The sequence below is a fragment of the Carassius carassius genome, chromosome 49, assembly GCF_963082965.1.
Source record: "Carassius carassius chromosome 49, fCarCar2.1, whole genome shotgun sequence".
NCBI classification, from domain to species: domain Eukaryota; kingdom Metazoa; phylum Chordata; class Actinopteri; order Cypriniformes; family Cyprinidae; genus Carassius; species Carassius carassius.
Window position 1 is genome coordinate 3963817 of NC_081803.1, and position 18591 is coordinate 3982407.

An 18591-nucleotide genomic window follows, 5' to 3' on the forward strand; every position below is an offset into this window, starting at 1 on the left:
CTGTAATCTAAGGCTTTTTTTTTTTAACATAGTCCATTCTGGAAAATGGTCTATACAGCCCACATACATATAACAGGCAGATATTTTGCTATTGAATGTTGTGTAAATGCAGTTTATAGGAAATGGGTCTAATATCCAGATTATTTTTCAAATCAAAATATCGGCTTATAAATCGGCTCTTTTCGAGTTAATATCGGCATCGGCCCCCAAAAATCCATATCGGTCAGGCTCTAATATATATATATATATATATATATATATATATATATATATATATATATATTGTTGTAGTGCTTGTTTCCAATAAGGCAGCAGCTATTCACATTGCTGTGAATATATGATTTACTATAAGAACTTTGCTTTTGTATGCCTTTTTTTATTTTATTTTTTTATTTTTTTTGGTCGTCTAAAGTAGACATACAGACTAAGTCAATACCTGTAACGCAATTCAATCTGAAACAGTACTGTCATGTAAATCGCATGTCAGAAGTATAATTTACAGAGACCCTTTCAGCCTTCGAAAACTGATACGGAGGTTGGTTTATTTGTAGTAAATTTGATGTGAGTGACACGTGTGTTCGGAAATAGGATTGTATTCGCCTATGAATTTAGCAAGTGCATTAATGGCAGGCTAACAATAAGCACTGAGGTGCTAATTTCGTGCAAATATAACCATGAGAACTCGGTCCATTATCAAACCCCGTTTACCGAGACGTAATTGTAGACCGACCTTGTCCATCAGCCATTGGTTAAAGCGTCCACGGAGGAATTAACTGGTTTAAAATAGTGATGAAATGTTCCTCTCGAGTGTGACCTCCATGTGGAGAGTGTGAGGTGGCTGGGAGTGACTGAATGAAGTGAGAGACGTTAGCATGCAGCTGTCGCAGAATGGACCGGTCGCATGCTGGAAAAGTCTGAATTGCCGCGCGCGGGAGCCAGGTAGAAGTGGCGGGAGGCGCGTGGAGAGGCCGTTTAGGGCCATCGCGTGCAATTACCGACAATCAGAGGAGAGCTTAAGACCTGTTCTCAACAATGGGCCCAGTTCGCCATGTTCATGGGGGTGAGTGCTCAAGTGCGTGCAGCTGCGCGCTCACATTCAGCACCAGCAGCAGAACTACCTCGCGCTCCGCAATTAGCAACTCCTTTCAGTTTTAACCGTTTAAAAAAGCACTGTTTTTGGTTGCGGAATCATCTCTGGGAAGGCGAAGGAAAAAAAGGGAGTGATTGATTGTCGCGTGAAGTAGGCTGCTGAGAGCGAATTTTCATAATTGTTGTCTTAATCCCGCACGTAAAAAATGTAAATTGCCTTTAACCGCATACGAATGAGTTTGACACATGCCTTCTGGAGCTCGATTTTTGACCAAACAATCCAAAGGAACAAATAGCACGTAGGCCTATCTCATTTACAAGTGTGCTATAGCCTACGCGTGCACACTTCTTGCTTTTATTATGAATCTAGAAAGCGCTTTTCTTTATCAAAATGAGAGAAATATGTATTATCTGGATCAAAACGACCAAGAGCACGAGTGGATCGTGTTGACCTGCAGGAAGAGCTGGAATGAGTTCACTGGCCACTGTCCAAGAGGCAACACACTAGAAGAGAAGTGAGGACAGACACACACACCACACACAGGCAGGCCATGGTTTATATTGACATATTACAAATTAAAAATGTATTTATATAGCACATTAAGCGTGCACAAAAGTGCTTTACACAATATGAAACACAATCACAAAAAGAAAACATTAATAAAAAGCAGTAAAAAAACAAAATTGAAAAAATATTATAGGCACATCTGAACGAATATGTTTTCAAACGACCTTTAAATCCAGACAGGGACTCAGAAGATCTGATGTCTGCTGGCAAACTATTCCATAGACGTTTTGTCAGTGTTTTCTTTCCCAAAACTGAACTAAGAGTTAAAACTAAAATATTAGCACATTAAAAATATATTTAAAAATAAGTGATTTTCACCAAACTGACATCTGTAAAACTGCAACAAACAAATCATGTGGGCCTAATATAAATGCATCCTTAATGGATAAATACAAATAAAACAGTTTGCATTAAGTTGCATAAGCATGTATGCACATTTATTATTATTATTATTATAAATGAAAAATATCTCAACTGAACAGCTACATAACAAACCACGAAAGAATAAAATATCGTTCAATGAGTTTAGGTTTAAAAAGTCATTACATACTGTACAGTTTATTTTAAAGACAAAAGTATGTTTGAATAGATAATAGTGGGCTTGGGTACAAACTCAAGTAAGACATGTTACATCATTGCTGTATTCTGCCCAAGCAAATGACCAGTACTGCGAAAACATTCAACAGCTGAATACAGCTCAGTCTTCGAATGACGTGAATGAGTCAGATTACTGCTCAGCTCGAAAAAAAAAAATCTTCTGCATTTAAAAACAAAAAGTGTGTGCATGAGAAGAGAGGATAGTTTAGAAAAAGATTATGTCTCCGTGGGTCTTTTGAAACAGAACACGGGATGCGAGATCATTTCTGTGATGTGGACGGACAAGGGATTCCTGTATGTGATGGTGATGGAATCAGTGATGGAGTCATTACTGCACACACTGACCCGTGAAGGGTCTGCCAGCTCCTCCATCAGCCTCTGATTGCTTCCTGCTTCACTCGTGCACACAGACCCAACACTGGCCCATGCACTTATACCACAGACAGAAATGAACCAGGTCTCAGGAATTATCTGTTATCTGTAATATCTGGTATATGTCACAATAGCCATAACAGTCAGATACAATCTGCATTTAATGGCATAAAACAGTGTGCTGGGAATACCATGGCAGTGAATGAAACATATTTATATGTATACTTAAAGAAATATGTAAAAAATAATAACAATAATGATAATAAAATGAAAAATAAACCTTTTTTTTAGAGAAAAAGTTTTTTTTATACTATAGATATTCTGATTCATTGTCAACTTTTTGTCAATTTCTATTTGAATTATTCATGAAGTATTTAACAATTGGTTCCTTAGTAATTTTGAAATAATAACAATTCTCTCTCTCTCTCTCTCTCTCTATATATATATATATATATATGCTCTGGAAAAAATCCAGTAATCTGATTTGATCATTTAAGTATTTTTAACTAATAATAATAATAATAATATAAAAAAAATGATGCACAGCCAAAGAAAGTTAATTATTTTTATTTTTTTTTTACAAAACAGACATGTGGAAGTGGGGAAAAGTGCTTACAGGCTACCTGTCTTAATAAATACAAGAAGTTAGAGGCTTTGTCCCCCATTCAGAACACAAGTTACAATTTGAGACTTTCCCCCGGTTTCAGACCTGTACACAGCTCCTATCGGTTAGAATACAACACCGCCGCTCCCTCGTCACAGCTGAGGCATATACGGCACACATGGATGAAGAAAACAATGAAACACAGACACTTTTATCTCCCACATAAAGTCAGGACACTGCTTAAATAAAAATACATCACATGTACATTTTCTTTACATGTAGCCATCTTTACAATTTACTCAAGTGCTCATTTTAGTCTTCCTCTTATGCACAAAATACTGTTGTTTGTCATTGATAATCCCTTCTTGATACTCAAGTTAAATATTTTCTTTACATTTTCTTGTAGAAAATGTTCAGAGCACTGTTTTTGATTTGAAAAAATCATACACTAAGATCAGTGCCATTTGTAGTCTATGATTGCAGGTAAAAGCAATGACAAGAGTAAAAGAATAAATATTAGGAAAGAAATAAAAGCGTTTGACATCTTTTCAAACTTTAGAAATTATTTTTTAACATTTAACCTGGTTCTAAATGGAAACAATTTCACTTTTCTAAAACTATCTGCTTTCAGAACAAGATGTCATCAAATAATTGCATAAAAAATGCAGTTATGTTTACAATTAAGTAATGGGCTTTAATTTTTTAAGGAATTGAAGTACAATTATTTTTAAATTGAAATATGTGGACAAATAAAGACTGTGGCTTTTTAGGCCCCAGAAATCGCACATGCTTTGCATACAGGTGTAACAAGAAAGAAAGCAAGAAAAAGTGATCTGAACTGTAGCATAAATTAATTTCACTGGCTTGGTACAGATGTTTTTCGGCAAGGAAAATAAGATCAAATTTTTCTTACCACCTGGTCCAATGCCATCTATTTCCCCATCCACATTTCTTGTGCTTTTCCCTTTTTCAATCTAAACGTTTAACACTGATGCTGGTAACTTTACATTCCTTTTGAGTCTCCAAACGCTGAACACGAGTCAGATAAGACTGTCAGAAGAGAGGGCGAACCAAGAGCGCTAGTCTTTTACAGTGTGTGCTCGAGTCTTTTTTTTTGTTTGTTTTTTTTTGTCCAAAAGTCCAGATCCTGGGCTTGGTGACAAAGTCCTAAATTCACAGGTCACGTCGGCAGTTTTCCTTAACCCAGAGTGACTAGATGCAGGCGAGTTAAATCCTGTCCAATGAAACCAGAGAAAGGAAACAGTCTCTCTCTTTGCGAGTTCAGAGGTCAAGAGCAAAAGGGACCATGACCCTCTCCTTCCAGCCTGATCTGACCTCTGGGTCGGCGCTGTGGGATGCAGGTTTGGAGCAGGAGGTCAGAGGTCAGGGGTCAGTGCGAGGCGGGGGTGTTAGCGGCTGAGAGGGAGCTGCGGTAACGTCATGGCCTGATGAGGGAGGCTCTGTGTAGTGAGCACTGAAAATGGATGGCCTGTGAAACCAAAACAAAATAAAAACACCACAATATTAATCTTTATCTGTATTCATTCATTTCTACATATTTCAGATCGGAGAACACCAGTTTGGTTTGAAAACAAAATGTCTTTATCACTACTGGTCACTACTACACTACTTTAAAGTTGAATTTTCCCTTCAGAGATCACATTAATACTGTATGCCAATGTGCTGCACAATAAATATTTGATCAATGTTATCGTTTTAGTTGTGCTGCTTACTATTTTTTGCGGAAACCATGATTCAGTTTTTCCTCAAGATCCATTCATTTGAAACAGAAATCTTCTGTAAGATTATAAATGTCACTTGATCAATTTAATACATCCTTGCTGAATTAAAGTATAAAAGTATTTTTTCGTCTCTTACCCTAAAGCTTTGAATGGTAGTTTATCACAGTTTTCACAAAAAATATTAAGCAATTCAACTGTTTTTAACATTGATTATAATCAGAAATGTTTCTTGATTATCTTGATTATCTTGATTATCTTGATTTCTTGATTTCTTGATTATCCTGATTATTTATTATTATTAACATTTAAATGAAAAGTGGCATTGAATTGCAGTTTTCTTTCTCTTTGGCTTTAATGACAGCAGCTCTGAGGAAACACTCACTTTCGATGTACCCGTGCAGGGCCACCATGCGTGCTCTCTCAGGACTGCCGAAAGGGGAGTAATGCAGCTCGTCGGGCAGCGAGGGGGGCATGCGGGCCTGCGGGTGAGCTTGAGGTGGGCCGCCGTGCTGTGGAGTGTGCTTTTTATGCCTCGCTCTGCAGTTTTGAAACCAAACCTATGAAAATACAACCTACTGTCAACATAAGCGGTCTCTTTTTATTGCATTTGAATGGAAGCATGAAGCAGTTAGGGAGCATGAAGAGAGTTTCGTCACCTGTATGACTCGTCTACTCAGTCCTGTCATGTCTGCCAACTTCTGCAGGGTCTGAGCGTCAGGGTTGTTGTCCTGTGCAAACTGTGCCTGCATTACCTGTGCATGCAACAAGTCTCACATAAGCTCATTTACTGAAGGGACATGCATATTTGTCAAGAATTGATATATTAAATATATTTAAAATAACATCTACAATTTAATTATAAATGAAATTTACTTCTTTATAAAACGGTTTATTGAAACTTTAGACAGAGTTTGCATGTGTTTTCTTTTTTTTTTTTTGAATATCATATTTGTTTCATCAGGCTTTTATGGCTCATACAGTATGATATATTGAGAACATGGAGCTCATACTCAAGGAGGAAATTATTCAGTGTTGATATGTAAAAACATAATGCAATGCAATACAATGATGATTGAGAGACTAAGCAATAAATATTCCTCAAATTTCTGATGATCATATTTTAACATGGTTTTTCTAAAAAATGATATATGGATAATCAAGTAAACCTAAGTTGCTTCAGTCCAGTAGGTGTTCTTCTTGAAATACTAACAATATAAATTATTCTTATGTTTACTTTATACAATCAAAGCAAAAAGACTCATGAACCACAACATTTTTGCTATTATTCTAAAAGGCCTTTTATTTGCTAAGTATAAACGATCGATCAGAGGACAGAAAGCATGGAGTAGATTGTAAAAAGAAGTACTGATCATGTTGATCATATTATTTCAAATATGATACAGTAGGCTTTATAGGGTTAATGTTATAATATTGGTTGCTTGCTGATAGTGTCCCGTGAAGGGAAAATGCTGTTTTAGATGTTTTTAAAACAATAAATGCTACTGAAATATGAATTTATATTGGACTGAAGCATAAAGAGGGCTTTGCTTCCTCAGTTCAGACACTGTTTGATCGTCTTACCTGCAGTTGTTCTGCAGTGAAGGACGTTCGTGCCCTTTTAGCTGGTTTTGGTTGACTGTCCTGTTCTGACGGCACCGCCCCCTCCAGAGTGAGTCCGCTTCCTGCGTAAAAACCCAGGAAAAGTGGTTCAAACTAAAACTTTTCAGATTAAGGAGAGTTAAAGTGAAATGCATCTGAAACGAACGTACCACTCTCCGCGGCCCGTTTCAGGTTCTCCACCATTGTGTCGTAATGGATCCGACAAAGTACTTTCTCCTCCACCAGCCCGAACTCTTCGCCTGTGGACAGCTGCCGTTTGCAGGAGAAGCAGGCGAAGCAGGCCAGATGGTAGGCATTGCCTCTGGCTCGCCGTACCCAGTCGCTGGCGTAGATCTGCCGGCCACAGCGGGCACACTTTGTACCAAACCTACTGTGAGACAGAGAAGGGCTTGAGCATCAATACTTATCCCATAAACAATAAAACATATTGTGAAGTGCTTTGTATTACAACCCATAAGCTACGTAATAGAAGGCAGTTTAACAGTGAAACAGGTATCTTCTCTCTCCACAGAAAGTAGAATATAGATATAGGCTAAAGCGAGTCCAAAAGATAACCGCTAAGCGTGTCAGACACGGCTGTGAAACTCTCAGCGCAAACAAACCACGAGGAAATCTCTGAACCGCAGGTCGACAGGAAATATCTGCTGATAGGATCCATAAACTCAGGATTTTATCCAACAAAGTGCGTAAAACATGTAAGACTGTCTATTTTTATAGCACCTCTAGCTTTTCTTTGGTTTACAGGACTAGAGATCTAATTTATACACATACAGTATGTAAATTAATTAAGGCAGGGTGGTGATATATTACCTTGTTTAATATATATATATATATATATATATATATATATATATATGAACACACAACATAATAAATAAAAATATATTTAACAATATATAAACGATACATTTTTAAAAATAAAATATATATCTAATAGTTTATTATGTGTGTGTGTGTGTGTGTGTATATATATATATATATATATATATATATATATATATATATATATATATATATATTACATTGTTTAATATGTTATATAATAAACTGTATTTTAAATAATGGAAAAAATAATTCGCTTGTAGTATTATATATATATATATATATATATATATATATATATATACTATATAGTATTAAACAATTTATTTCACTTACAAAATATTAATTGAAAAATGTATATAATTAACATTATAATTATTAAATAATATAATTCATACACACACGCACATTATATATATATATATAAAATGTCTTCAGTTGAATTTACAGGTTAGTATTAATCAAACATTTTCTGCAATAAATGTCTCTCTCTCTCTCTCTCTCTCTCTCTCTCTATATATATATATATATACACTTTTTTTTACTTTTAAAAATAGAGAATTGTTTGCAATAAATTAACCTGAAACTGCTTACTTTACATACTTAAAACTCATTTCATTTTTTTCTTTTAGTTTTAAATCAACTACACTTAAAAAAAAATCCAGATTATTTTACTATCTGTTTGATTATTTATTTCTTCTGCAGTTCCCTGACATTACCAGAATATCTGCTATTCACCATTAGTCATGATGTCATTCAAATATTTGCGAATGCCATAGCTTCTCTTTATTGCAATTATCTGCATACTACATTGTGATTGGCTTTTCTGTTTTTCATCCGTTCAATTATATCTCATATATAATACACTGCTGAAGTTGATGCAGAAATGGAGTTAAGATGCTGCATGTTATTGGTGTTACTGCTGATGTTAATCATCACATTCTCAGCCAACTGTGATTTGTAAACCACATACATATTTCATATTTAATTCAGCCCTGCATTTTCAGCAACCGTATGGCCGTGTAGTTGCTTATAGCACCTCTTCTGTTATCCTGCTATCAACAAGACTCAATAAACAACCCTGTGGTGGTACTAACCAATAGCAAGTACCTCCATTATGAAGTGTTATTTTGACTGGTCGGGGGTCGAACATGCCGTTTTTTTTTTTTTTTTTTTTGACCCAGACATCACATTTGGGTGACCAAAGAGAGATCCAGTGTTGAGAGGACTAGAAGAGACTAATGCTCTGCAGATGGCCAGGCACAGCCCTTTTTTGGCCTGAATCTGAGCCCCCCTCCACCGCTACACCTCTGTCATTGGGAGCCCTTGTGTAAACAAAGTGTCACACACTACCTCCTCCAACTGCAAAGAAACACGGGATATCGAGATAGCCATGCATGTTTCCCCTGTATACGCTACTGAAGAATGATGATACTGGCCCCGAAAGTCCCACAGTGGGGCCCTCGGGGCGTGCATCCACTGGAAATGACATCATAGCCCATCAGGGAGCCCCACGGGGCTCAACAAACCAGGAAACTTGGACCAGCACTTGTGTGTATGTATAATAATTTGTCTGTGCCGATCAGCACTTGAGCAGGATGAGCCAAGAAGCAAAAACAAACCTGAATCAAAAAATATTTACAGTCCACTTATGTGCAAAGTATCGACACATAAAACACACCTCACGTATTAATGCCTGCAAAAAGCATTCAAAGGGCTTTTTGTGTACATTGCACAACATATTCTGACAGCATCGTCCCAGACAAAGAATACAAAGTTTGAGTAATGATGCATTTCAGACATGTGTTTAGAGGAGAAACATTGTGGAACGGAGGCGTAATCTGTCATGGCAGTTCATTTACCGCAAAACCTTTCAGAAAAGCCATGAAGATCTTAAGGGGGTTTTGTTTTTGTTCAGATCTGCCGCACGTCTGATTGTGCGTTGTTGTTCTTATTCTGGATTTATTTCTTTCCTGCAGATCATAACTCGCCGGGGAAAATTTCTGCAGCCGCAAAGCGTTTCCCTCAGCGTTGAAGGAATTCACCTTTGGCTGGAAAAGAGAAGCTTGTGGAAGTAGAAATTCGGTAGATTAAATTTGATATACTTTCGGAGTATTATAATCTGGGGGAAATCTCCCTCTCAGAGACTGCTGAGACATATTAGTGGTGTTTGCTACGGCGAGCATCACTATTACTATTGCTCATGGTGGTTTTTCAAAACCCCCAACTGTTAATTTATCATCTTACTCTTCCCATTCCATTGCTTGTCCAACAGGCATAAATAATACCACAAATCTGAGGACTTTCTGAAGTATGCATTTCCATTCCTTAGCGATTGCATTGACAAAAGCTGGTGGACGATAAATTGTCCAAGAAACAAGGTAGACATATGTCAGCCATCTAGTCTTTTATCTAGTTTGCCAAAAAAAAAAAAGTCATTATTTATTCACCTTCTTGTTGTTACAAACTTGAATGAATTTCTTTCTTCTGTTGAACGTAAAAGAAGATATTTTGAAAAATGTGTTTAACCAAACAGTTGCTGGTAGCCATGACTTCCGAAGTATACCATGAAAGTCAATTGTTTGGTTAAAAATATTCTTCAAAATATCTTCTTTCGTGTTCAACAGAAGAAAGAAATTGACACAGGTCCCTTTAATGCATTCCAAAAAACCTACTTCCACGGTAAATAGTATTTGAAAAGCAGTACCTGGATAAACTACTACTTCCGTCGAGTTTCTGAAGTGCACATTCTATGGACTATCCCATGAGGCCATGGGACAGGATTTGTGGATGCCAGTGATGCAACCAAGTGGCAATCTTTCACTCTCTCTCGTGAAACCAACAAGGAAGTGACTAAAACTGCAATTCATCGACTGGCTGCTGGAGTCTGGCTCCAAAAGGGAGGGGGGTGAATTTTTTTTATTTTTATAACTCATCCGTTTAAATTGTATTAAGCCTTAAATTTCTGCATAATTAAGGGTGTGGCCACTTGAGTTACATGTGGATTGCCGCTGCTGAAACTGCTGTTGAGCTAAGTGGGCGTGGTTTCAGCAACCAGCTCCCGCCTCTTTGCCCATTTTCGATTGTCCACGAGTGATGTTCTGCCAAGATGCCGACGGCCGGCCCCGCCCACTTCAGGCTTCAAAAACGCTCTACAGAAGCCTACGGGTGACATCACGGACACTACATCCATGTTTTTATATGGTCTAAGGAAGCAACGCAACTGTCGCCGTTGGTCACATGACAGTAACAACACGCCAGATGTCTTAATTTTATTCATGCTAACATTTATTCTATATACAGCATACTATTTTATGTTAACAAAATATCATACCAAATGTAATACCTAACAGATAGTATGAGATTTCAGACAACCTAGCAACCTTAGCACTTATCTACAGAAAATGTATATATATATATATATATATAGCATTATTCCCAAACATATCCACATGTTGAAGCCATTTTTCTCTGTTAACCAGAAGAAGAAAAAAAACACATTTCATTTTTCCATTGTAATTTCAGTCACTTGTATAATTTCCTGCATTCTCCACCAAGTTATGAGTTACACAAGCTCTGTTTACTTCTGTTTGCATTTAAACACAAGAAGTCCTGTACGCGCATATGGCCATTACAGTATGTCATCTCCTCCAAATCTAGCGATTGCAGCTCCACACAAGCCCACTCGGGTTACCGCCTTACTCCATCACCCTGTCCTTATCCTTTGGTTCCTCTGATTAACAGCCTCCTCTGACTTCCTGTGTGGCCTGATGCTTGTGTCTTCGTGGCTGTTTCTTTTTAGTGTAGGTACAGTCTCCGCTCTGACCCTTACCGCCAGATCTGCCCCCCCCCCTCGCATACACAGCAAACCCCCTTTGATTTCCTGTAATTACACTCTATTAGAGCAGCTGTCAGTCTGGCCCAGATGAGAGACTAACACAAATGAAACAGATCTCCTTAAGGTTTGTTTTTTTGCAAGATATCAATGGAGATCCTTTTTCCTCCAAGCATATGATGGCCATCCTCTATTAGTGTTGTGCAGCACCAGCGAAACAATCCAGCTGCCAAAGACAAACATGGCATCATATTCATGAGCCTGTGCTACAGGTTCTCCAATCACAAGTCTACTAATGTTAATGGCCAAAGAAAACAAATAATATCTAATCAAACTGATTGAATAATTTGACCACATGACATGACATCTAAACTTAAAACCAGTTTGGGAATCGATTTAATGTCCAGTTGAATTAATAATGGGTTGCAAAATTATTATTATTATTTTTTTTTTTTTACTATACACATATACACCATTTCTGGTTCTTCAAAGAACCGATCAGTGAACAGTTTTCACTGTTTTTTTAATTGTGAAGAACATTTTCAAATCTAAGGAAACTTTCCGCTATAAAGAATCTTCTGTGGAATGGAAAGATTCCATGAATGTTAAAGGTTCTTTATGGAACTATTGATTATCGATGAGTGTGGAGATAAATGTACAGAATTAGTTTCAAGCAATTATGTCGAATGCTGCGTTCTGTTAACTGCTAGTGGTTATGATCTCTAACACTTGTATTTGCAGAAGACTGAAAAGAGGGATGTTTCGATGCCACTGGAGAAAAATACATGTTCAGTCTACTTCAGATCACTGAACTGACTCCACAAGCATCTAGCTATTACTGTCTCTTTTGAAAGCAAACGTCTCCTGCTGGAGATGTTCCTGCGATTCCATGTCTAAAAAACATTAACAATTTATATGATTACATTTCCTGATTAACTCAGATAATTAGGGAAAAACTCTTCAATCTGAGGCTGTATTTTGTTATGCCAAAACCAACATGAACCCCTGTGGTTGCTGCTTTGACATACAAAACTATCGAGGAACAATAATACATATATTAATATTTTTGATATCACATTAATATAAAAAAAGAAAAAACGTTTTGTATGTACTGTATTATATAGCAATTTTAAACATCTGGAAAATAAAAATAAATAATAATTTCCGGTATCCAGATTATCTGAATTTATCTATTTCTTTTATTTAGTCGTTAAGATACAAATCACACTTTAAATTTTAAGGTCAGTTAAAAGAAATATGAATATTGTTCGCATATTTATGCTTATACAATACTACATATTAAACATTCAGAAGAATTTGTAAAACCCTTGTCCATTTCATTGAACTGCCATAATTTCAGATTGTACTAAACCACAACTCGCCATCTTCAGAATATGGGTTCGTCCATACTCAAATCTATAACATAATCCCCCATCAAATCCACTTTGTGGAGTTTTCTTGCATTCCTTTCTACATTTTCTGTGCCAAAGTTCTCAGAGTCTTGTAATCATGGATGATCAGCCTGAGAGATCATGACGCTATAGACTCAACACATCCGCTCAGTGTTGCTCAGTGAAGATCAAGGCATTGATGTACCATCTTGTGGAGCATCTCTTGAGATCATTGGCCTTAACATAGAAAACAAACCCTCTCCTGCAACACAGCATTGACTTTAAAGGGGCCAGTCGGACACATTGAAGAAGGCTGGCCAATATCACAGTGCCATTCACAGGCCTCGCTGAGTGCTCTGCAATCATGCCATATCACAGCCCTTCTAGCCTCAATGCAAGCTCACAACTTCCCTGTCAGATCTCCCTCACTCCATTCCTTCCCATCACCATATTACTGGATCTAAACCAGAGCTTGATATGTCTGAGACTGAATTAAGTAACTTGTGATCGATTTCTAACACTATTCCAGTCTCATACAAGGAAATATTGGCAAATTCATCTTTACTAATAATCAAGTAATCAAGTAATATTTATATCCCTCATTAGCTATTACTATTGACACCATATCCTTTTGTGGGTAAAAGATTTATTTCTTTTAATTTATTTATTTATTTTTGCATAATCCAATAATGCACACAGCAAAAATGTGCTTCTAAATTGGTCAAAAATATGATTTAATATGACTGAATCAGAAACACCAATTAAAGTATTTTAAGTTGTAAAATAGCTATTTACTTAGAATAAGCTACAACTTTATAATTTTGGTCTCAGATCATATATATTTGTTTATGATTATAAAATAAAACGTAGTTCTCATGAAGCTTTAGAGAAAAAAAGATTTTCTAACTGATGAATGAATTAGTTACTCGAAATACTTCTAATAAATCGATTGGTATGAATATGACGTTTCATGATGTTAGCGATTTTTAAAGTGTCTTTTTTCACTGACTTTATCACTAGACAATAAACAATTAAACACGGCCTAGTACGTAATGATATGTATTTGTTTAGATCGCTTCTTTAAGCAAAAAACAACAACAACAAAAACGTATTTTTTTGAGCATTAAAACCGCAACACGCGACACTCGCAACCCATTTTCAACCCTAAACAAATAATTACGCAGTAGCTATTTCGTTTATATGCACACCTGATATTTCTGAGGACAGAAAGTGAAAACTTACCCTACCTGAAATAATCCATTTTACAGAAGATTTCCTTATTTTTAATGTAGCAGCTGCTGTGTTGACGTAGTGACGTCCTGCAAACGGAGCACTCCAGACACCTCACGTGCCAGATCAGATTATTAACCTGCAGCAAACACAACAGACTAAATGAAGATAGAATAATAACAACAACAACAACAATTGAAAATAAATAAATTAGCTTATTTTTTTCTTTTAAAAGGCTACCTTTATGTAGGCCTAGGCTACTTGTATTTTTTGCATTTCATAAAATTCGTGCATATGTTGCAAAATGAAATGTCAATGTGCATTAAAATGAAGTCGAACCGCACGCACTTGTTTCTGTATGCAGTTTCAAAATGACTGCCATATAAAAATGTGATAGGCTAGCCTACTATAGGAAATGTTTTGTTTAGAATTAAAGTTGTGATTTAAAATTAGATTCTGCTAAATATTTTGTGAAAATGTCATTTGAATTGCGCTGTGTTTAAAGGTGTAGCTATGTAATATAAATGCAGACGTATGCACATTATAAGCCTATTTTGCTGTATGTTGCAAACGGAATTTTTTTTTTAAAATAGGCTATAATTAATCATGTTAATCAAACTTGCAACATAGCCTAGAAATGTGTAGCCTAATTATTATTGATATATGAAATTTGATTACTGATAGGATCTATTTGGGATTTAAAATTAAGATTTTAACCATGTTTTCTACATGGAACATTTATGACACACGGGAGGTGCATCTTAGAAATATTTATTTAAGGATTGTGTCGAAAAAAAGTGTATAATTAAGCTCTCAGACCCCAAGAGCTGAGAAAAATTAAAGTGTACAAAAAAGGAGTCTAAGTTCGTTCCTCCTAAATAAACAGCCATAAACAAACTGTTTCATTATTTTCCACAAAAGAGCAAAACTCGACGGTCAGAGGCAGCGCGTCCACGAGCAACACACGCACTTCCTGAAAAACAAGCAGACCGAGAGCACACGCACGCGAGCTAGATCACAGCGATCCTGTCAGCATCTCCATTCAAAAACGGCTGATCATTTTTTTTCAAGCAAAATGAAGACAATTTATTCGTTGAAAAAACGAAATGTAGCCTATATCTGCATATATATATATATATATATATATATATATATATATATATATATATATATATATATATAGGCTATACGCAATATTTTTAATCATCATTCTGCTGAGATTTAGCCTACTTTTTTATACGATGTAGCTATATGTGTAAAAATAACAGCAATTTCGAAATTAACCTCTTTTCCCGTTCACATTATTATATTATGCGCCTCTGACCAAACCAAAACAACATGCAGAAATTACAGAAACCTGAAGCCATATCAAAGTTGGCATGCATTTTTCAGAAATATGGCTGGTTTTAATAACGTTTCTGCTTCTGATCAATCTGACCCCAGCAACATTTATTTTGAATAAAATAAAAACACTGTAGAAAGTACAATAAAACTAATAAATTTATTTTTTATTTGGTCATTCATATGCCTACATATAAGGGCTCTGAGACCCAAAACGCAAGTATCATCAAGTAAAAATATTTTATTGAAGCGTTTAGGCTATTCAAAATCAATTATTTAGTCAATCACTTTTAAGTAGGCCTAGCCTATATTTTTCGATCTATAAAATTAGCCGCGTTGTATCAGACTCCAAACATGAGCGCTAATATATACAATAATTCATAATAGACAACATGTAAAATAATAATAATAATAATAACAAAAGCAACACTTCAGGTAAAGTATGCTATAACTAATTTAGTCTGCATGCGTTTTACGAAAAGTCAGACAAAAGCACCAGTCCAAACACTAATATCAGTTGTCACATGAGACACAAACACATACCTTGAGCAGATATCTGTCCAGGATCTCGAGCCCGCAGCTCGCGCACACGTTCTTCCCGGTGCACGGCTCGGAGGAGGCGCTGGACGTGGGCGAGCAGACGGACGGAGTCGAGGGCGGACTGGGCGAAGAGCGCGTGTCGTCTTTCTCCATAGCAGACCTGTGAGATTCTCCGTCAGACTGCGACTGCAAGAGCCACAGAGGAAAAATATGACACTCTGGAAAGCATGACGTTTAGAAGGTTATTTTATTGAAAAATAAAAATAAAAATCAACCCACTGTAAAACTGAAAACCATAAATAAAAAATACGTCACATTGATTTGCTGCATTTTTTCGAACATTTCGAATTTAATTAGCCTAGCCTACTTATAAAGAAAATCGAAACTCGTCTTGGGAAAGCCTGAAATAGTCGTGTCAGCTTGGAAACAATAGTTTTTAACATATGCTATGCTATGCAGTAGGCTATACGGGGAAATTCAGTGACATTTAAAGCGCTCTCCAAGCGCAATAATATAAAAGCCACCATACATTACATCAGTAGAGTGTTATGTTGTGGCTGAAGGCCTTTTCTGAAAGGGCAAAACTCTCTGAACTCGCAGGTACATTATCGCTGCTCGTGCACACTCACCATCGCGCGTCCGTGTTGTCCGTCCACGCAGCGTGATGCTCCCGGTGTGCTGTGCGAGTCTGGAGAGATCACCTACAACACAGTCAAGCCACAGTGCTCCGTGTCAGGCATGGTTCCTTCTCTATATATGCGTCAAAAAACAATAAAAACGCTTTTAACTGTGCATTGAGTGCCTCGCGACAAAAGCCCCTGTTTTAATGAAGCGATTTCAATTTGGATTTTTCCCCCCACACTTAACCCGTGCCGCTTCCCATAATCGTATTTCCACGCAATCCAGGGAGCTGAAAAAAATAAACTACCTGCAATTACAAATAGCTTGAAATGCTCGCCATAAGAGGACCCTAGAGTGTCAATTTCAACTGCCAATCAGAGGAAGCAACGGGCCACCCAAAGAATTGCAAATTTGATTTTTAATGGCAGTAATTAAAATCTAATTTTTCCTCTGCAGACTTGGCATGTGAAGAGGATGGACCGCGAATCACACTGTTCAGAATAGATCCTGATTCTCATGACATCACTCTAAGATGAAGATGTTACAGGCTGCAGGAGATGATACAGAGGACTTTCACGTCGAGCAACATGTTGACTGCTACTCCGGTGAAACCAACATTTTCTTCCCATGCAATTAAATGGAGAATAATAAGCATAACTGCATATTATACGATAAAAGTCTTACCTGTTTTGAAGGAATTACTTCGGATAGAAACTGATTTCCCTCTGATAGAGGGGCCAAAGCCTCATTTTTCCAATACATTTGACGGCTTAACCTTCTCTTTCGAGATCTTCAAATTGCTTTAAGCGTTTTCTGTTAAAATGTGTTATCCCATGTGGTCAACTCGGTCTGATGTGATCCAAGTTAGCCGTTTCTTTCCGTACAGGCAATCAATAACGATCGGTAACGTAATAAAAACGTCTGAAGTCTTGACATTAGTGATGGTCAGTAAGCAGCAGCAGACGCGCGAGCGGGAGCGCTTCGTCGGGACGCCTTATTTAGAACCGTTTGCCGGATATTTCCTACTTTTCCTCTCTTTTGGGATGCAGTTGCTTAAGCACAGGAAGTGGAGAAAATTGAGGGGCTGGCAGGTTTCGCTCCTGCTCTCCTCATAGGCAGTCAAAGCACAGCCTACCTTCTGAAAGTGTACAGATCAGATCAGAGGGAGGGAAGAGATGTGGCCTGAGTGTAGCGACATTTTGTGATGCTGAAACCTTGCATGTTTGGGTTTGAACTGTCTGATAAATTAGCGATTAAAAATTTTACTGGACGGATATAGGTCGATATTTAGTTATTGCTATCGCTATCGAGTTGCTATCGAGTGTATTGAGATTTAATTTTAAAAATAAAAAGTAGCCTATTAATATATTATAACATATAAAAAGATTTTTAGGATTAATCAATAAATTGGAATATAAAATAAGAAATATGCACGATTTTATTAGAGTAGCAATTAAATATAAAACAAAATGAATTATACTTCGTTAAAAAACAGTATTTGAACATCAGAATGTTATTCGTAAATTGTTATAATACTCTAGTTAGTTAATGTGCTTCATATTTTTGTGACAACAAAAATACAGTTTTTCCTGCTACGCGTAATGCAATGAAATGTCCATCATTTTGATTAGCCTGTATTTTATTTTATTTGTTAAGAAGTCCACGTAGCTATGTGTCATATTCTATTTGCAATAAAATCAATGTAGCGTATATTTATTAAAAAGCCAAACTGTACATATTAAAAGGCTATATTTTATGCAGTTCACTGTATCGCAAACTATGCATTCACAATGTCATCATCTGCTTCTTGAATTGGTTTAAAATGGGCATGCGAGATAAAAATATATCCTTTACCAAGCCTGAACCCATCATGCTATTATGATGTCAGGGAGAAACCGCGGAAAAATACTTTCCATCAGATAATATTCAGGTAGAGGGAGCGGCGGGCACCTTTTCTCTTATGCAACAGTTGCATTACGAGGAGAAGATCGTCTGGATATATGTTGTTAGAATGAAGGTTTGCATGAGATGAAAGAGATTAGAAAGAAAAGAGCTCAGGTTCAACAGGAGCAGCAGTTACAAAACCCCAACTATTACTTGTCTTTCATTTGAATTTGAACCATGCCTGTTGTTGTTCAGGGTTTGGAAATGAATACGAATAAAAGAGGAATAATAGTGACGTGATAGTAGATAGCGTTTTTTTAAATTATTATTATTAT

General features: G+C 36.7%; 1 protein-coding gene across 2 annotated transcripts; it reads right to left on the reverse strand.

The window, feature by feature from the left end:
- Positions 1 to 3183: 3183 nt before the first annotated feature.
- On the reverse strand, positions 3184 to 17788 carry LOC132132757 (LIM/homeobox protein Lhx6-like). Of its 2 annotated transcripts, none has more exons than XM_059545278.1 (9): positions 17057 to 17788; positions 16381 to 16452; positions 15755 to 15937; positions 13888 to 14009; positions 6742 to 6962; positions 6554 to 6654; positions 5629 to 5724; positions 5355 to 5529; positions 3184 to 4719 (listed from the first exon to the last, which is right to left on the reverse strand). In XM_059545278.1, exons 1-9 carry the CDS (start codon positions 17132 to 17134, stop codon positions 4640 to 4642), a joined length of 1128 nt encoding a protein of 375 aa, XP_059401261.1. In that variant the 5' UTR covers positions 17135 to 17788; the 3' UTR covers positions 3184 to 4639. The 2 variants fall into 2 exon arrangements, with proteins under 2 accessions (XP_059401261.1, XP_059401263.1); XM_059545280.1 differs by having other exon boundaries at positions 6742 to 6959; positions 17057 to 17641.
- Between the last annotated feature and the right edge of the window lie 803 nt (positions 17789 to 18591).